General features: G+C 38.5%; 1 protein-coding gene across 1 annotated transcript in view; it reads left to right on the top strand.

The window, feature by feature from the left end:
* The first annotated feature begins 555 nt into the window (after positions 1 to 555).
* GABRR3 (gamma-aminobutyric acid type A receptor rho3 subunit) overlaps positions 556 to 21,408 on the top strand; it is a 33,993-nt gene continuing 13,140 nt past the window's right edge. Inside the window, exons 1-4 of the mRNA XM_026847769.1 lie at positions 556 to 1,046; positions 9,031 to 9,140; positions 17,794 to 17,861; positions 19,401 to 19,624. Of these exons, the coding sequence (XP_026703570.1) occupies positions 919 to 1,046; positions 9,031 to 9,140; positions 17,794 to 17,861; positions 19,401 to 19,624 (530 nt within the window). The 5' untranslated portion in view covers positions 556 to 918. The remainder of the gene's footprint in view (positions 1,047 to 9,030; positions 9,141 to 17,793; positions 17,862 to 19,400; positions 19,625 to 21,408) is intronic.

The following is a 21,408-nucleotide window of genomic DNA, read 5'->3' on the forward strand; positions in this document are numbered from 1 at the left end:
ACATTTTGTTAATAAAATGTTTTGCAATTCAATCTCCTATTGAAGAGGCAAGGCAGTTTAAATGAAATAACAATAAAATTAGGGGTGGTCAAAGAATGCTGGATCTTAGACATGTACATACCTTGTAAATTTAGGGTAAATTAAATGGGTAACTGTAGAACTTAGTAGAAGAAAAAAAGAAAAGAAAAAAGATTGTTGATATTTCCAAATGTCATTAGACAATATTGAAACAAGACTTAATTTTTAGTTTGGACTTGTTCCATGATACTCTGCTGTCCAAAAGTAGTTTGATATCTACAGACAAAATACTTGCTACTGCAGATCACAGAAACAGAAATGATGTTAATGGTTGGGAAGACAATAAAATGTAGCCAGTTAATGAAAGAGTTTGATCTGTACAGAAAATTATTTTGAGCAGATACGCACATATATAGAAAGCAAGATTAATTTAGAGACCTTTGTCATTAAAGCAGATTTTTGTATGGTTTTGTGTGGGATTTAAGGGGGATTAAATGTTTGACATCACTTTGCCTGCACAGAATATGTTGAAGAGGTTGCTGAGCGGGTGATGGAGAATTCAAATATGCGCCTATGCTGAAAGAGTGGAAGCAATGGATCAGACTGCAGCCTGGCCAAACAAACTGCTGTCTCTACTACCTTTCTAAATGCAAGGTGCTTCTGGTTTGACAGCAGATGCCGCAGGGATGTAGAGCTGAAGGAATTTTTATGATTTACCAAAATATGAGGGGAACTCAGCGAGGACATCAGAACGGGGATGCCCCTGTCTTCTGTCTTCAGTGATGCCTTACTTCATGTGCATCCTTTGTATGCTATGCTGTTTCTAAACAGTAGAAACACTAACAATAAGAAGTCAGCAAGGTGGATTGGCTGATCAGGTGCATTTCTCTTTTGGAAGAGATGGTCCTGCTCATGAAACTTCTGTTCCTCACCTGCCTGTGGCCAACAGCAGTGCTACACAGTTCTCAAAATCAGCATCACCATCTTCATCATCGGCAACAGTTCTCATTCTTAACAAAGCATACCAGGTAAGTAATATACTCTTTCTATGTTCGTCTGATAAACTTCATGCTATCAGCAACCTTTCAGTGCACCCTTTTTGTTCACTGTCCTGTCCTGCCAGTTTCTGGATTTACATTATGCATAGTATTGATAGGGTGTTCCCAAAAGAAAAATGGTGAACTATGAATTATTTTTTCATAACCAGACTTTTCATATTGTGATTTGATTACATATATTTGATCATATATATGCAGGTGTGTACACACTCACACACCCACACAGCTCTTTTAGCTTGTGTGATATTAGACAACTATTGTGATACCAGACTGCTATTGTGATGTACCGAGTATTCTTACCCTCTCACTCCCATTACAAGCAGAAATGCCTCCCAAAGTTCTATGCCAATGTTAGAAGGTGACTTCCATTACCTAAACAGCAGAGTAGCTACACTATTAAGATACGAAAGACAATTTTATGTCACTAATTGAGGTGAATTGTACCTTATTTGTAGCGATGACACAATGTGTTCCCTTTCTGGAATATACTTATTCTTCTAGACATTGAAGATTGTTTCTGTTCTTAGTCTTTCCAATCAAGTAGCTGATTTCAAGTGAATAATGATACAAAGATATTTACATGTGAGTTTCTGTGCAAAGTGTTAGTACTTTTTCACACAAGTGCAACTTCCCTTTTGCCGTGAGAGGTCCTTGAATGTGTTTCCAGATTAATCTAACAGTATGTGAACAGACAAATGACTGACAGTGATAATCCAAATCTCTGTTGGGAGGCAGGAGAAAGTGTAGTAAGTAGCTCCATTTAGGGAAGGAGAAGGGATACAACTGTTAATTTTTTCTATGTGCTTGATACCCCTATTTAAATAAGCAGGGGAGCTCATAGTTTATTCATAGTTTATTCATACAATATCACATACTGAGGAAAAGTGGACTCCTCTGATGTGTTTAAGCTGCTTTTTTCAAGTGACATGCTTTGTAGCAGGTGTACAGCTGTTTATCTTCACTTCTTTGTGATAATCCAGCAGTGACATATCTCTGAATCCCTACATGTCTTGATAAAATCACATTTAAGCAATGCAAGGCAACAGGACATATCCCAGTGACACAATGGAGCTGCCTGGAGATGCAGTATCTCTCAGTACTTCTCAATTTCAGTTCAAGGTCATAGGTTCAAGTTTGGTCTAAGCCAAAAGCTCACGAATAGGATGGCTATTCAGCAGGCTGTTTCAAACTCACTGACAGTTTTGGAGTGAGTGCCGGTGCATGATTATTTGTAATAACAAAACAATATAAACAGAACTAGCCCTAATATCAACATAAGGTCCACTCTGGTGCTTTGCTAGTCTCAGGAAACAGTTAAGAATCAAATGAAAACAGAATAAAATATCTTCTTATTGCTGTAGTGGTAAGGAAGGTCTATTTTAAGCTCAGCTGATACACTTTTGTTGGTGGTAAAAAGGAAGCATATGCTACTGTTGCTTGTATTTATCCTGTTCTGCAGTAGCTGAAAGGAGTTGCTCCATCACTGACATAAAAAAAAATCACAAAGCAGGAGAGAAGTCTAGTGGTAGGAGACAGCGTATTTTGTGGCATCCTGCTGGTCATCCTTTGCTGACCTCTTGTCACAGGACAGCAGTAACAATACTAGCACAGTGTCCTCTCCACAGATCTTTACTAATACATACAAATGGATCCATACAGCAATCCTGTGAGACAGGCAGAAGTGTGTTAACAGGAAGGAAGGACAGGAACAAGGAGGAATGCCAGGACTGATGGTTACCGATGTAGCAGTTTTCTTTATACAAGGCAATGCTTTGGCCTTCCATGTCTTCATTTCTTAGTTCCTAGTGATTTGGAACTGGGAAGAAGATTGCAGAATTGGAGCCACAGAAGATCCCAAAACTTAACAGCTGCAAAACAGCTTTTCTGTGGAAAGGATCCAAATATATTTAATTTCTCTTTGATTCTCTGGTTTTGTTCTAAAAGCAGCATTATCCTCCAGTACATTGCAACAGGGTCTGACTTTCCACCAGGCTCTTTTTCTTTCTGGGGAAAAACCTTTCAGCCAGCACTAGGGTTATTAGGGACACAGCTGACAGATGGCCTTGGTTAAATGGGTGGCCTTTTAAAAAGAATCCCATGTGAAAATGTTACTTAACCTACAAGTTCCACTGTTTTAATAGAGTAACCCAATTCTCCCTCCAAAGCTATTTGCATTCTCTTGAAAAGAAGATTTTAAAGCATTAACCAAAAGTACATGAGAAAGAGATTATTCTCGTGGTCCATTTCCTACAGCAAAGAACAAAACATTTGACTGTCAAAATATTAGGCTTTTTGACAGTACGTGTTGCTGATATTACTGAACACTTAGAAATGCATTTTTATGTGAGAGAGAGCTGTACACTTGATTACATTTATTTGGGCTTCAAGATTTGGTAAATGTGTTAAAATGTTTAAGAGATCATGTTGCTATATAATTCCACAGATTCTCCTAGGAATAAGATTTTTTGTAACTTCTGCCTTTTGTATATCTTTGATTTGGTGGTAGTTAGAGTATCTTGTGGTCATAGCACTGGAAAGAACCTTATGGCCATTAAATCTAGGGTATTCTTTTAATAAAAGTTTCCTTCATAGTAGTCTTTTCATAAACTTACCTAGTTTCATTCTGAATCTGATGAGAATTTTTTTCCCCTACTACCCCCATACTGTAGCAATGAAAGAATGTTGGTACCTTGGATATCAAATTAGTTTAACTGAAACCAAAACCTCTCCTAACTATCCTTCCTAACATATGAGTTTCAGATTTTTCAAAATTTTTTGTGATGAGGATGGTGCTGGAAATGTGTTTATATCTTCCTGAATATGCAGAGGTGCTTCGGCCTTCCTCCAGTCTCCTACCAAGAATTTTTACCATATCATTAGTTATGCAGGGCATTAAAACAGAACAGCCATGCAGGATCTTACCAAAGGTTCATATACTGTAGTGATGTGTTTCCAAAAAAGGCTGTAAGCACAAGTTTGGAAGAATAAGGGCAGGGCAAACAAATAAGATATTTCCCACTAATACTCCCACCCATATCCAGTCACCAGATTTCCCTCAGAGACTTCCTGTGTTGGATGTGATTTCTGCAGGTTTAGTGACCTTCAGTGGTTTTTCCATGAACTTTTCCAATTTCTCCTTGAACAAGCATAAACTTTTGATAACCTAGCAAATTAAAGACAACCAGAGGGGATACTAATCACATCAATCCCATTAATGGGAAGTTGTGGAACTACACTGATGGCATTATGTGGTTAAATGCTTTAATATAAAACATTCCAAGTGCCGTTGAGCAGACCTTTGACCTTTTGTTCACTATTAGGTATTCAAGGTTAGGTAGGAGCAGCTAAATTTGTCTTTAAAAGCCTGCCACATATTTGTCCATTGTTAAAAATTTTTGAATTAGTTGCTTTGGGTTTGTAGGCAGTGACTAACTGCTCTTTGAGAGCTCTGTCAGATACCAAAGCATTGAGCCATGAGTCCGTATAACAGTATTGGGTAGTGAAGTGTCCAAAGAGTATATCTCATGTTTTTTCCTTCAAGGAGCTAGTGCTTCCATTAACTTCCTATATAAGCACCAGCAGGGGGGTCTTCCCTATGTGATCTGAAGCACTTCAAGTGCTTTTTATGACCTCTGTTGGAATTTAATTATAGATTACCATTTCATTTGCTTTATGTAAAATGCTGCCTGGAATACAGCTGTGGAAAGCAGAGCTATTGCAACTGGAAGCAGTAGTTTCTTGAGCATGTGCTTCACTGAGACCAACAAACTCCTATTTATTATTGCCCAGATCTATGCCAATACCAAGCCATCTGTCAGAGTTCCCTTTATTACTACTACCCCAGGTAGGTGGAGAGAGATTTCCTTTCCTTAGGTGAATATATCTGCTGATACATGCATCTGCTGATGATTTCACAACCCTTTCTTCACTGAAAGGGTTGTCAAGCATTGGAACAGGCTGCCCAGGGAAGTGGTTGAGTCACAGCCCTGGAGGTCTTTAAAAGACATGTAGATGTGGTGCTTAGGGACATGGTTTAGGAGTGGACTTGGCAGTGCTAGGCTAATGGTTGGACTCGATGATCTTAAAGGTCTTTTCCAACCTAAACAATTCTATTATTCTGTGATTCTGTGTGGTCTTTTCCTCTCAAACACCAAAGCCTGACATCTGCCATACAATGAATGTGCAGAATCAATGACTGCATATAGACTTCTAGGTCATGGTGTGCTGGCCAAAGCTGTGTGATAAAGAGACCAGGGTGCCAGGCCACCAAAATATAATCTGTGTCTTGCTGTGCTTCTGTGAGAATGAAAAGTGTATTTTGACTGACCTCAGGAAGCTCTTCTGAGACTTAGGCTAGTTAGCTCTATCTCTTCTGCTTTTTAATGGAATTGGTGCCATGGGAAGGAGCACTCAAGAAAACATCTGCTGATGATTTCACAATGCTGTATGGTGATCAATAGTTAGATATGGGTCTAGGATTTCGTGGGAGTAAACAAATACATACATGTGACTCCCTTTGAATCATCAGTTAAATAACTGTAAATCTGCAGTAAGGACAATTTAGTACTGTAGCTCTTAGCCAAGGAGCAACATCTGGAATCCAGATGCTGTGTTAAAGGAATATCTGCTGGAGAACACTTCTTAGCCTTGGGTGGGGAAAGCAGTCAAGAAGGAGAAAAAATATGAAGCAGAAGTATATTATTTTTAAATTATTTTATAAATTTTAATGGAATTTTTCTAAGTTTTGGTACATTTACACATGCAGTGCTACCAGCGTCTATGAAATTAATTCCAAGTACCATGAGCACATATCTCTGCATGTAAGCCTGTTTTCCTTTACAGTAAAAAAAAATATGTTCTGCCAAAGGAAGGTATTGAAGATGTAGCATGTTTGTAATGAAAGTGCTATTCTGACCCCTGCAAGGTCTTGCCTAGCTTGAACAACCACTTTTGATAGCAGCTAGAAATAATTATAGATACTCCACCATTTGTAGATAAAACATCAGCTTAAAGAGGCTGTTAAGTGGACACTAAAGATAGTTTTCATATAGGCAGCTTTTCTGTTTATTTTGTCCTCATCCAGAAAAACAGAAGTAGTATCAAAGTCCCATAACATCTCTTCTGAGTGGCTCATTAAAAAAATCCTTCCCTGGTAGCTTATGTTTTGCCTCCTGTGATTAGGGAAAGTCTTCCTCAGTCACAAACTTGCTTCTAGTAAGAAGCTGTAATAGATGTATCATAGTTTTAGCCTGCTTCTTCAAGTGAAATCATTGGAGCATCAAACAGGTATTATCTTTGGCACATCCAATGACAAATAACCTCATGCTTCCAAACTGCATTAGCTGTGCCATGGCATTCTGAACATAATTCATCATTTTCTCTTAGACTTGTTCCCAAACAGCAGAATTTCCTTGTATACCTATTGCAGAGCATCGAAGGCGTTCAGTTCTACTGCCCATTCTGCTCTGATACAGTCTTGCTCTGAGGTGATTTTAATTCTCTGAAGCATAGGGTTTCATTTTAGCATGCACATAATTTTCATACTTAGAAAACTAAAATCGGTATTTGAAATGCCTGATGGGTGTTCTGACTGCCCTGATAATTTGGTACAGACAACACTGCCAGAGACATTCAAGTATACTAAGGTAAATTAATTTGTTCAAGCCCAGTGGTTCTGAATAGCCCAGCAGCCACCTCAGCATTTCGGTAACATAGCATTTTAAAAAGTAATTTCTTGGGCTTTATTATTAAGAAAAAAAGTGGGGAAAGAAGGGGAAAAAGAAGTAAATACAGGCACATACCTCATCCTAAGGTATTTCATACTTCATCTTAAGTGGTGTTTGACTACGGGGCAAATCTTCAGAACAGATTTCTATCATTCAGGCTAAAGTAATAATTAGAGTTGCTGGCAGCAAAGTCCCAGAGAATCACAGAAGGCATGAAAGACATTATGTCTGGGGAGAGTCCCTTGCCTGTGGCAAAGCAGCTGTATTTAAGTCATTCTTACAGATATATGTCTAACCTGTTCTTAAGTAGCCCAAGTTAAAGGAGTCTCAAAACCTGCCCAAGTAATATGTTCCCATGTTTCACTATTCTCACCATCAGAAAGGTGTTCCTAATGTTTACCACAGATCTCTCTTGCTGCCACTGCTTATGCTACTGGGGAGTGGTCATGGAGCAAAGGGCCCTGTAAAAGCTCATGATGTGTTCTGAAGACTGTGATGTCCCCTCAGTCTTCTTCCTCTAAATTAAACTGCGCAGGTTCTTACAATCTTCCCATACCTTTCCTGAAACGGGGCCCCAGAGCTAGGCATAATTCTGCTGGTAAGGTATTGCTAGTTGTGTTATAACTAAAGCAGGATATGCAACAAGGAGTGGAAAGCTGAGGAGACATCATGGGCAGCGAAGCTGATGGAGGGTCTGGAGCACAGGTCATACGAGGAGCGGCTGAGGGAACTGGGGGTGTTTAGTCTGGAGAAGAGGAGGCTGAGGGGAGACCTCATCGCCCTCTACAACTACCTGAAAGGAGGCTGCAGAGACCTGGGGATGAGTCTCTTTAACCAAGTAACAAGTGACAGGACAAGAGGGAATGGCCTCTAGTTGCACCAGGGAAGGATTAGACTGGATATTAGGAAGCATTTCTTTCCAGAAGGGGTTGTTGGGCGTTGGAATGGGCTGCCCAGGAAGGTGGTGGAGTCCCCATCCCTGGAGGGGTTTAAGAGTTGGGTTGACATAGCGCTGAGGGATATGGTGTAGTTGGGAACTGTCAGTGTTAGGTTAATGGTTGCAATAGGTGATCTCCAATGTCTTTTCCAACCTCAATGATTCTGTGATCATTGCATTTTTCTTATAGCAGAACCAAATAATGTAACAGATTCTTTCTAAAGCCTGTGTCACCCAGCTGCCAGAACTGTAGATCTTGTTTTTGTTTTAACCCAATACCTTTGTGATATGGGCATGTTCCAGAACCCTCTGCTGTCTGTGCCATTGTTTGTGTTTATAGGAAAATGGAAAAAGGATTCTGCATTGTGATGGGCATGTGCTGTTCATTTTAAATGCAGGCCCAGCACATAAGATTTCTGTATGGAGAGCTTGAGTCCCTTCTTAGGCATGGGAATTTCCCAGAGGAGTTTGGGATGTTGTGCAGTATGTTCTGTGAAGGGAAGAAAATTAGCAACAGTCACCAGAAAGAATTCAGAATTCATCCTACTTAGAGCATAGGTTCATCTATGTTGCCTTGGTGCTGGCAGAGGCTCAGTTATGTGTGGCATGGGGAAAAATGCAGAGACAGGACTCTTGATGCAAAGAAATACTGCATGTCTGAGCAGTAAATAAGGGGATGAGCTAAAAAGTAACTTGGCCAAATCTGAGTGATGATTGAGAGATCTCAAAAACAAGTCTCTGGATCTAGGACCCTAAGTTTCTCATCCTTTGGAAAAATTATTGACTCATTTGAGCTCCTAGGGAAAAAAAAAAATTGCAATAAAAAGTATAATTGTCTCTGTAATATTGATAATGTATGAAGTGCAAGGAAATGTATGAAACCATTAAATGAAATGTATGAAATGTATTAAACCATGGATACATGGTGTTATTTCCAAGTCTGAGTTACAAAAGGTTATGTGAATAATAACATTTTTTCAAACAGCTATAATCTCTTATATAATAACAGATACAATCTCTGAAAGGAACAAAAGAAGAGTTAGATGTTCTTCCTGGGACTTTATATATATAATTGGTGTTTCTCATGGACCTGGGCACCCTCATACCTGATTTCCCTACCTTTTCTGATGTATCTTTCTTCAACTTTATCAGCACAGTTATTTCTCTTATCATACCAGATTCAACCATTCAGTATTCTTGAGTCCTTGCTTCATTTAACTAACACTCAATGTCAGGCAGAAAAAAAAAAAGAAGTTTCTTACCTTTTTTTTTTTGTTTTTTTTAAACATAGCAAACAAATTAAAATGAGGAAACTTGACAGCACGAAAGTACAGCCACTTAAATCTGAGCAGCTTCTTCACATAGAGGACCATGATTTTGCACTGAGACCTGGATTTGGAGGTAAGCAGCACATGCCTGCACTGAGCTGGTTGATAGTTTATCCTCTTTTTGGAAGTTTACTTAAACTATGTCCAGCAGCATTACTTAAAATTGAATGACAGACTTAATTGCAGTTCACCTCTTTTGTCGTACTCCAGAAAATAAAGAAGGCAAGGGACTTCATGTTTCGCATATCAATAGGAGAAACTGTTCAAATTCTCTTGATTTTGGAAGTAATTAAAAAAAATTATTATTGGAATAAGATTGTTTAAGAACAGTGATTAAGGTATCCCCGTAAACTGTATAGTATAGTAGCAATTATTAGCAAATTACTTAGTCATGAAATTGTGTTGAGAGATTGAAATGAACCATCAATTCCTAAATCAGTTTGTACAAAATTTAAAAACTACCCACAGGCCTTCAATTTATTACCATGTTGTTCCTGTGTTGCTGGGCACTATGATGATTATTTCTTCATTTACCTAAATTGCATGTGGATAAAGAGAGTATTCAATGGGATGTTCACAGTTTGGATTCAATTTTGACTCTTCTTCATGCAAGGTAAAATGAGAAAGCTGCCCCACTAATAACTTTGTCTGAGCCTTTGTGTCACAAATTCTGTGTTCATGATTCATGAAAATAGACTGAACTGCTCTGGATTATGAAGCCAAAACAAATATATGAGGACCAATAATCAGGTGTGTAAACAAACATAAATCTGGGAGGCTAGCTGAAGTCTATGGAGCTATTCTTGTTGCCATCACCTGTTGGGACCTGGGGCCTGGCAAACATGCTAGGAAGGAGACCTGGTGTAAGAAGAGCCTCTCTGAATGCACTGGGAGAATGTGAAAGGGTTTCTTGTTACCTTAAAAATGTTGTCAAAGAGCAAAAATCTTGCCTGATTTTGAACAACAGTTGAGATACATCTGTTTCTTGACAACAAAAGTTAGGATTACCTCTTGCATAATACCTGTCTAATATCTGTTATTCTGGACATCTTGTTACTACCTGCTTTGCCACACAAGGAATTTAAATTTTTGAGAGTATCATATCAGAAAGGAAGTAGCATTTCCATGCAAGCCAACAACAGTTTGGGAGGTACTTTATCACTGGATCATCCCAGAAAGCAATACTTATGATGTACATAAAAGCAGCTTTCAGAATATATGCTGTGATCTGACAGTTGTAATTTTCCACAGGCAGTGAGGATTTTTTTACACCCAGCAAATCTGTACCAGGCTTTTTCCCCTTGTCCTTTTATTTTCAGATGACTAGTCACAGAGTCCATTCAATTCCCATTGAAGCCAGCTGTAGTTTTTCCACTGACTATTGGACAGGCCTCTCAATAATCACATTGCCATGGATATGATTTTAGCTATATTCCTGTCTTTCAGAAATAGCTTTCAGCAGAAGAGTGCATGAGCTTTGCTTCTCTTCTATCATCCACATGCCATAGTGGCACGGGAGGCATGTTTTTCAGTCACATCCAATAGTTCACACAGTTCCAAACTTTGAGAACTCTCTTAATATGTCAAAAACTTATGCATGAATCTCTCTAAAACAAAAACATAGATCCTTTAATATTTTTATAGCACATAGTGAAAAAAGTCTCAATGAAATGAATGTTGATCCCAAATTTATACTCCATTGTTCCAGGCTTACCATTGATTTCAGTGATGTTACAGTAGTAAAAAATGGTTTCTTTTTCACAAAAGGCAGATTAATAAGGCAGCAGCAGAGTTAGTACACAAGTGTGACCTCATCAGAGGACAAAACTCACCAACTGAAACATGAATCTGAATAACATACCCAGAATTATTGTATGACAGAGACAGAGTACAGGTTTCTCTGAAGAATGCTGATCATTAAGTGTGCAGCAGAAGAAAACTTTAACTGGAGAAGGTGAATTCAGAGGTACTGTTGCTACAGCCATTGCCACAGCAATCATAACATAGCCCTAAACTGCATAAAGACCTACAACACTGTGGCCTCATGTATTTAAAGCAGGTGAAATTTTGGGTTTGTTTTTATCAAATCTAATGAAGCATTTCAGTACTGTGATTCATGAAGGGCTTGTATCTGTCACATGCCACAGTGCATGATTTATTCAGCTCAGCACAATGCATCAATTCACAACACTGATGGGAGAAAAAAGAACCGATCAAAAGAGCTGGGTGAAAACCAAGTATTTTTAAATTATTCTTTACCATTAGCAGAGGGAGAAATTTTTGCCCTCTTCTATACCCCATTGCAATTTTCTGGGTATGTCTGGGAGTTGGATTGACAGATTTTGTTAATATGGCTCCACTTTGCCCCTTTCCCTGAGAAGGTCAATCATCCTTTGCACCAGGCTGGGAGAACAAGCAGTTGGAAAATTTATGCTGTCTTGAACCTGCTGGAGATCCCTCAGTTCAGGGAACTCTTAAATCTAAATCTGGCTTGTTTGATCTAGCCCCACACATGCAAAGTAAATGAGGCAGACTACAGGACCCAGAGTTTTTTAGTATTTATAATTAACAAAGGAGAGGCAGAAAAAATCACATGCTGAATTTGATTTGTAAACTGAGAAAACATGCACAGGAAAAAAACTGGGGTAAATGAATGTAGAACTGTTGGATACTGATGCTAGTGGCTGCAGTGTTACTGGAAATAATTTTAACTTTGTTCACATGACTGGTTGTTTTCTCATGAAAGTATATTGCTCTGTGGACATAAGAGAACATTTTTTACCAAATGGACACAACTCAACTGTCATTTATATGAATGTATTTTGGCATTCTTCTGTGGATTGCAATGCCATTTCAGCTGCACAATCAGAATTTGACTCTCTGACTGTTGATTTTAAAATTTAGTCCTAACACTGTCCATTTATTAACAGATTAGAGATCAAAGTCTGAGAACCATACTGTGTCAAGATGAAGCAAAAGCAGCAAACTGCTAGCAAGCTGTTTCTACATTTTTGCTAAAGAAATGCTACTTTGTCTGCAGTTCATTATACAGTGAGGTTGACTGAAGCAAACCAATAATTCAGTGTACACAAACGTCCTTTAAAAAACTAAACTTACATTGTGACATTGCACTTATTCCCTAAACCAGGCTCTTGGATTGTTGTTTGGGGGTTGTGTGTGTTGGTGTTGGTTTTATTTTCCTTTCCTGGATTTTTTTTTTTGTTTTGTTTTGTTGCTGACTTCTGTGTAATGTCATGGTCTTCTTTTGTTTGAAAATCTTCAATAGATGGACCCCCACTGATGCAAACAGATGTGGACTGGCATAGGGATTTGAGTAATTCTACTAGATATTTGACTAGGAGCACGGATGTTTCCTTTGCTCACACAGCTTTACCAGCTGCATCAGTGAACGTTGTAGGTATTATGTTTAGTCCTTGTTGCTTCCAGGAGCACTAATAAAGGCCAGGAGATCGGTATGTGAGGGGTCCTGAAGTGGTATAATAATGCTTGCTGGTGCTGGTAAGGCTGTCTGTCTGCATAGATCTTACCGATGGAAACAAAAGACTGTCAGTAGACTCAGAGTCTTCATGAGATGTATCTTCATATTACTATGGTTAAAGTACTTCAACTGATTTTTCAGTAGCTCGATAAACTGATAATCTGTGAGAAAATAACCTAAATTTGGACTGGAGAAAAGGTAATAACAGTCTTTCTAGACAACTTGCATCCCATCTACAATTAAGCATAATCTTAATTCCAAATTTTCATCTGATCAGAAATCCCATAAATTCACTTCACCTTATGCTTAGCAACATTTAAATTAATCTGAAGGTAAAAGGGGTGGAAAGGAAAGAACTCATGTAACATTGGATGGAATAGCTGGGGTCCAGAACAGAAAAGGAATATTTTGGTAATTTGCAAGACCTCCAATAGGCTCCTTCTCATGATTTTTTTCTCTTACATTGCCAATTCTTCCATTCCAAGAGTTGGCTACTGCTAATACCAATCCACATTCATTTCTTACATAAATAAGATGATAGAAACAAAACAGTAACAAGAAGAAAATAACATTGCCAGTAATTCTCCTGTTTCAGGCATTGTCAGAGGAAAGTAAATACATCCACATAGCTTTGCTTCCCTGGGGCTTGTTTGCATTTTTACTGGTTTTCTTCCTCTACAGGCCCACAAGCCTTTTTTAGAAGAAAGTACTCCTATAGACCTTAATGCTTTCCTGGTCTCTGCCTCCTACTGGGAGCTTTCTGTAGACCTACATTTTTTTCCAGAATACACTTACAAAGCCAATTGGCTGGCTTTTCTAAATTCAACATTTATCTTACGGAGTTTCAGGTGCAATCTGCTGCATGTTCAAAGGTCCGACTTACAAAAATACTATAGAATTCACTAAACCACTTATTATTACTGTAGAAATTGATCCTAAAATGCTAAAAGGATATCCTTTTTACGTAATATCCCTTCTAAAAAGGGTATTATAGAATTTGCCTCTCGTACTATCTATTAAAAAAATTCCATGTTCATCAAGGAATTCTTTTGCTATGTTTAAACCTTTAACATAAAAGATTGGAAATGGCTTGTGTGAAGATAAACCCATCTGAAAACAATCCTATTTTTTCTGCTGAGGAGTAATTATCCTGAAAATCTGTGGAGCCTCCATTGTGAAAATCACTAATCCCTGTAAAATAATGATTTGTAGCAACGCTCCAGAAGCAACTGAAGCTGCTCAATTTAATAACAAAATCCTCTCTACCATCCCCAGTTTTCTCAAACTGGGAAATAAAAAACACAGCTTTGCTCTGGTTACTTTTTTCAAAGTGAATTTGATGTTGCCTGATGGTCAGTCAGAGACTGAAATTCTCAATATACTAGGGAGAAAGCTGTGGTGCAGACAGAGAGGTAGACTATTCTGGGTGGTTTAGGATCCTTTCCAATGCTTATTGAAACGGTCTTTTTTAAAAACATCCAATCATGGTAAAACAAATCCAAGTGATTAAGAAATTACAGTTCTCAGCAACCTGTTCCTAATAGTTAATTATTACTGTTTCTAGTAGCATTGGTTTTTAATCACAAAAAGAAATGTTCCCAGAAAACTGCAAGTCTCAGAAGGACTAGACCAGAGTAAGGCCAATATGTATCTTATGGGTGTGGTGGTCTTAGTGGCAACAATATAAAAGTGTTTCAGATTAGAAAAGTGAACAGTGCACTGAAATGACTGAGGTTGCATATATGTGTAGTCTTTAGTATATTTATCATGTGCTTACATTTATTGCCAGAGTCAGAATAGGAAGAAAATATTTGCAGCTGCTATGATCTGTGAATAATAGGTCAAGGCTGGGGTTAGGGGATGTGGTTTAATAATTGTTTGTAGTGAATGCTAGATTGAACAGTATTTTCTCATTAAGCAGCATAAATACGGTCTCTGGCCCTTCCCCAGATAGAGAACAGGAATCTCTTTGTAAGGAGTCTGTTTCACAGTTGTAGCATTTCTATCTAGTAAGGAAGAGATTTAATTGTAACAGTTTCCTTTTTATTTAAATCAATTTAGAACCATCCACTATAATTCTCCTGGCCATAGTTTTTGATGTCTTTTATGCTATTCAGTGGTTGAATACTTGGTTTTATAACAGTTCCCAACTTAGTGCAAGCTCTCCTTTCAAAGAATCAAGCGCCTCTGCATGTATTTATGTATAGCTGGCACTTCAGTTTGTGTGCATGTAATTGACATAATCATACGCTGCCACTAATTTCTATTTTTGTGATCAGTACCTTTATATCTGCCCAGATGAGGTGAATGATTGAATGCAATTGTGTCCACACTGGAATACTGCTTGTTGGGGTAGGAAATTGCCTGTAATTTTTGCAAATCCCAAGAAAGTATTAGGACTGCCACCATCACACTTTTGAGCAGCTGTCACTAAGAAAACCATTTTCCTCACTACACATGATACATGGCTTAGAAAGCCAGCCATCTTATTCTGTGATATGATTTGTAGGTAGCTCCTTGCCTGTTTCAAGACTGTTGATGGTAGACATTTAACTTTATTAGCTTTAGATTTGTCCTTGACTCAGAAACTGGTAAAGCCATTGTTTTATGCAGAGAGCTGCTCCCCTCTCCTCCACTTCCACCCACATAATTCCACATAAGAAGAACTAAACCCACTTTTTCTAACATGCTAGACAAAGCAAATAATCCCCCAAAGTTTTAGTAACAGCAGTTAAGATCAAATGTATGCCTGCATATGAGCGCTTCCAGCATATCCTACCATGCGCCTCTGCCATAGTCCTAGGGTAGGAGTTTGGACACATCTACAGTACCAAGAAGGTGAAGCTTCATGGTGGGTAAGGTTCTGTAATAAACAGTTCATCTGCCTGTTTGCAGTCACTCTTAAGCAATGCTGGTAACCAACAGGCATTTCTAAATCACAAGCCACCTCACCCCAATCTAGAATATGCCTGTTACAATGCATGGACTTTCAAAGGAGACAAGGGCTGAGGACAGATTTCTGTCTTCAGTGCTGTTAGTCAGGTTTTCTACTGATTGTGCTCCTAGGCTGGAGTGCTGTGCTCCTCAGCTCGTGCTCCCTGAGCCACCCTGCCTTGTGTGCAGCTCACTCAGGTGTCAGCTCTGCAATGCAGGCTTGTCCTGGTTCTTCATGCAAATGAGGAACTTGATAGACAACACCTCATCTTTCTGTAGTGTTTGCGTTTAAATGGTGTGTGAATGCCATTTGTGATTTATGTTCACATCATGTATAAATCTCACAATGACTTCTACTTAGGCTAAACCTGTGTTTAGTTTACAAGACAGTTTAGACTTCAGTGGAATACTGAGCAGATGACTCCACTCAGATTACAACCAGGCATTTTTGTACCAGTACTTGGTACAAGTTGGTATTTAGCATAAGTAAACTGTTTGTGTGGTGTGGTCTAAACAAAGACAAGAAGTGGTCAAAACTGGTTTAAGAGAGACATCAAAATATTTACCGGTTTGTGTGAAGAAGCCTGGCTGGATATATACATCGATACTCTTGTATGTCAACCTCTAGGGCAGATGTCTTCTGCTGTCTCTATTCTCCAAAAGAAACTGCATTTTCCCAAGTGCTGCCTAGTGTTCTACAATAAACTGCTTGACTGAACTTTCCTGTCTGGAGTCCTAAATTCTGATTTTAACTTTGGCCAACAGACTGAACGATGCATTCCTCTCAGAGGGAGATGTGATTTCTGCGCCGGACAGCACAGCTCTTGTCAGTGTTGAAACATGCTCTGGTGTGCCCTGCTAACTCTGAGCACATTTTACCTTGCTTTCCCATGCATAACACACCTTCATCTGTTCTGTGCAGGGTCAAACCCTCCATTAAAAAATACAAGTCAAATCAAGAGATTTACAGAGTGAGATTTTAAAATCCTTCAAAAATCGTTCAAGATCTCTACTGGTAAGAACTGGAGGCAGCTGTGTAATCCTTGAGGGCTGCTATTTTAAGGATAATTCCAAAGAGAGACACAGTATTGTGGCTGGTTATCAGGAGAGTATTTCTGGACTATTTTGGCTTGACAATGATAAAAGGAAAAAAAAGAAAAAGAGAAAGACAAGTTTAAAAACCTGTTCCTATCTCCTGCTGTTCAGACCTCCTTGTACTCCTGTTTTGTACTGGGTTATTTTAAAAGTGTACTTTAAAATTATTTTGACTACTTTTAACAAAGGTGATTGGAATCCATGTACAATAATTACTATCAATTTTCATGCCAAATACAGAATATTCTTCGGGGGGTGTGTGTGTGTGTCTGTGTACACATATATGTGCACATCTCTCTCCTCTCCCTCCTCTGTAAGGAAGTGATTAGGCAATTGCTTCAGTGGAATGACTTGCTGCTGAAAATTACACAGGTATATAACCTGTATACAACTAGATCCTTCATTCTAGATATTGTACACTGAAGAGACTGGAAATAATTTTATATTTTGCTGTAATTTTTAATTGATTTTTAGTCACTACTGTAAAAATGCAAATATGGTTTTATAATTTGTTCATTCAGATCCCATTGAATTATAAACTCACAGCCTTTTTTAGTGGCATGAAATAGTGGGGCAGTATATAAAATCAAGTCATCCAGTGCAGTTTGGTATGTATTGTACTTGGTAATATATTATGTACTCAGTAATACACAACACTCCATCACAAAACATGCTTAGTATGTGTATAGCTTTTCCCTTATGAGGAGTAAGCAAGCAATCCTTTTTCACAAATATCTGCGCCAAACTTTAAATAGTTAAGGAACTAATGATAATTAGGAGGTGTAATATATTTTTTTGTTTATAAGTGTGGGAATTAGCATTTAAACTGTTAAGAAAACTTTGCAATCTTTGAGTGTTTGATACATCTACTCAGCTTTTCCTTATGACAGTTCTAAGTAGCACTCCAAACAGTTCATTAGCTTTGGCACTACAAAGAAGCTGTCACTGCTGTCCATATTGCAATGCCAGTAACAACTAGTCTGGCTGCAAAAAGATCACTGAAGATTTTGTACTCATTTTTACAACTGTTTAGCATCAAGTTTTACTTTGTTGTCATGGTCTTTCTCATTCAGTGTTCTAAGGTGGACAGACCATGGTAAATGCTGGGATGGGGTACTCTGTATGTTGTTAATACAGTCTTCCCTTTAAAAATATGGACTTACGCTCCTCATCACTCTTTCATTCTGTTACATTGAAGGGTCGCCAATACCTGTGGGCATTGATGTGCAGGTAGAAAGCATTGACAGCATATCTGAAGTTGACATGGTAAGTTGGTTAGTAGAAATGGAATAAAGCATTTCAGCCAAAATTCAGGGTCTCAGAAACATCCAGCTGGATGATATAGAATAATACAGTTAAAGAAAGCAAACCCTTACAGAGTACAACCTTGCCCTGAAGCATGCAAGTCATTCTCATTTAACCTAATAAGTGTTTTATAAAAGCACATGTTGAATTTCTCCCTGGGCAGGAGGAACAGATCAGCGTGGATAAATGCTCTGAGTTGAGAATGCCAACCATTGAGTAAACCCCATGGGCTTCCACATTTGCTCTTAGTGCTCTGCACATTAAATGATGAGGCCTCATGCCCTTTGCTTCCTTTGTTTATGTAGATCTGAATATTCCCATAATTTCTGGCATGGGTGGAGCTGTGGTCATAACAAATGGAAGCAGAAAAGTCAGTTCTAGGAATGGTCCTAGGAAGGAGATGCCCTCACTGCAATCAAGGACCTGCACTGGAATGCAAAGTATTCATTCCTCAGCTGAAATTGTCACTAATAATGCCACCTAGACATTAGTGCCAACTTGCTCTGTCCTAGAATAGAAGAGCATGTTAACTTTGCAAAGAGATCTCGTTTACAATATCTTTTCATAGTGAGCGTAGCTCTAGTTGTAGGTGTTGACTCTGCAATGAGATCTGTCAGTATGAACTCCTGCATTCCTTTGCAAACCTACCCAAATCATAAAATCTTATTACAGGGGCGTAAAATCGTATTACAGGGGGAGACCTAAGTATCTTCCTAGTATTCTTATCAGAAGTAATTGTTCTAGAGAGAGAAATGATGTCTGCCTAATAATGCATAACTTATATAGGTGAGCACAGAGCAGTCGGCTGTGCAGAAGCTCAAACTGGGTTTGCAGCATTCTCTCCATCTCTTTCCCCATATATATTTGCAGTCATGTTATTTCTCTAAATAGCATGATAAAATATTTGTAACAATCTTCCATATTTTAAAAAATTCTGTAATTCTTGTAAAATTTGTTTACTCCTATGAAATTAATCATATTGTTTCTTTATAATGCATTTCATTTATAAACGTACTAATCTAAAACCCCCATGCAATATTTGTACAAAATATACAGATTCATAGATTTTACAAATTGACCTAATGATCATGAAGAATGCAATTTCATCCCTCTGTAAAGGAACCACAGTCCATTTTGGGGAAAGCTTGTGAAGACTTTCAGAGAAACCTTTTTCAATTTGCCTTTGGTTGGTTTTAAAGTTTCTTAATCACTTCACTGATGGTCTAGTCCAGCAGATCACTGAACTCTGTAACGTTTATCTAAGTATAAATGAAGTATGAACCTCAGACTCCAGTGACAAGGCAAACAGCCAGTATCTCAGAGGTAATTCTAATCTGTATTTAAACTCATTGAGTAGTGTTTGGTTCCTCTCATTGAGGATCCTCCAGATGATGCCCAGAGAAGAAATTGATCCTTTGCATGAGTTGATTACTTTGTACTGTTTTCTATTGTATGTGAATAAAACAAGCATTGTCTTCTTCTATTTTTAATTAAACAAAGGACTTCACAATGACTTTATATCTCAGACATTACTGGAAGGATGAGAGACTTTCATTTCATAGTAACAAAAACAAAAGTATGACTTTTGATGGAAGACTGATAAAAAAGATCTGGGTACCTGATGTATTTTTTGTACACTCCAAAAGATCATTCATCCATGATACAACTGTGGAAAACATCATGCTCCGAGTATACCCTGATGGCAATGTACTCTTCAGTCTACGGTAAGAGCAATACTCTTTTATAAGAAAATACATGACTGCAATTGTCATGGACCAATAGTCTCTACAGTGAGAAATTACTAGAAATACTTGCAGTTAAGATTCTGATATTGGACTGGCATTAATTCCCTGGCATCAGATAACAGGAACTGGTGACCAGTGTGCCAGTGTGAAAATAAATTTAGGATTGCTAACATATAGATAACATTTTTCTGTCATTCACATATTGTTTCCTGTCACAGGATAATGGCAGGTTTTTCCATCTGTTGTAAATAGTGCTGGAGTTTATCAAGTGTTGATTCATTGCCAGTGGTTTTAGCAATATTGCAGTAGTTTTACTGTTGAAGTACAGTAAACCCCAAAATTATTAACAAAGAACAAGTGTGGGTTTTTTTCCCCTTGAGTCTTTTAAAAGTGTCCGTCTCATCTATTTTCACCCTGGGATACCTGTAAACATGCCATTGATATTATTCAGGGCTCCAGATAGGCATGGAGAGCAGATTATTGGGGTTGATACCAGCTATGTTAGACAGGTGTTTTCTGTGACTACAAGGAACTGGAAAATGAAACAGCAATTCCAGGACTGGAACAGCAATGTCATTAAATGTGTCTCCCTTCTACCTACATGTTAATTGCTTTTCTTTATGAAGCAGATTTGGATGATGTGGCAGAAATAGCTTTAATGGAGGAATTTTCTCCCTAGGGTAAAGGCCCTGAGGCCTGTGTGTTGCAGAAATCACAGTTCTCCAGTTTATTACTAATTAGGGCTGTACACAGAGGTGATATTTCATCTAATCTGGATAGTCTGAAGATTTATGCAAGCACTTGAGATTTTGGCTATGTAATAACTGTTCCAAGTAGTAATGAATTTACCTATCATGAAGACATGCAGAAACCCTCTCAACAACAGCTATATATACCACTTTAAAATAATGTATGTTCAAGAATCACACTGACCAGTAAGAAACAATGAGGTGAAGTATGTATTTTATTGCTATATTCATTTCCATGCTTCATGAGAGAGAGAGAGGGATCAGACTACACTAAGGCTTATAGCAGTAGGTCTCCATGTGAGGGTTATGACATACATTCGGCTGGGGGGAGGAAGAATAGCAAAGAGATGGGCAAACACATTTTGTCACCTTGCTGGAGAGGTAAAGTGTCATCAAGATTAACGGCAAGAAATTATGCAGAAATCATTACAAACCAAAGGGAGCATGTGATGTGAAGGACAGAAATGGAGAGAAAGGAAAAAACAAGATGGGAGGAAAGGAAAAGGAGGAAATAGAGCTGAGGGACAGACACAGTGTGAATCAATTTGCTACATTTGCTCATTGCTCCGAAACCCCTCTGACAGGAGCCCTTGCTCTGTGTCCTGCATCACATTTGCAACCTGGTGCTCTACTTCTCTTCCACGCCCTTGTCCTCTCTGCTCCCAAAGTTGTCTTTCCTTAACCCTGCATCACCAGATGGTGTGTTCTGGGTGACTCCTTGCTCTGACAGGTGAACTTGCAGCCAGCCTCACCTTCCTCTGCCAGAGAATAGCAAAGCCCCAAAGTTCCTGCCAAACCCGTGGATTTCTTTCTGGGCATAAGCACAAAGGGCAGGAGTCCTGTCTTCTTCCTTTCCTTCTCTTTCAGTTTTTATCAAACTGAGAGGCAGGGAAGGGGTGACCTAAAGGCTGGTTAACCAAGGTTTTAACATTATTAAGCTGAAACAATGTGTTTCTAGCCTGAGTGGTATTAATGCATATGTTCCTAAAGAATCAGACATTTGTTAAATCACCC

Source organism: Athene cunicularia (genome assembly GCF_003259725.1).
Source record: "Athene cunicularia isolate RWA chromosome 1 unlocalized genomic scaffold, athCun1 chr1_part1, whole genome shotgun sequence".
NCBI classification, from domain to species: Eukaryota; Metazoa; Chordata; class Aves; order Strigiformes; family Strigidae; genus Athene; species Athene cunicularia.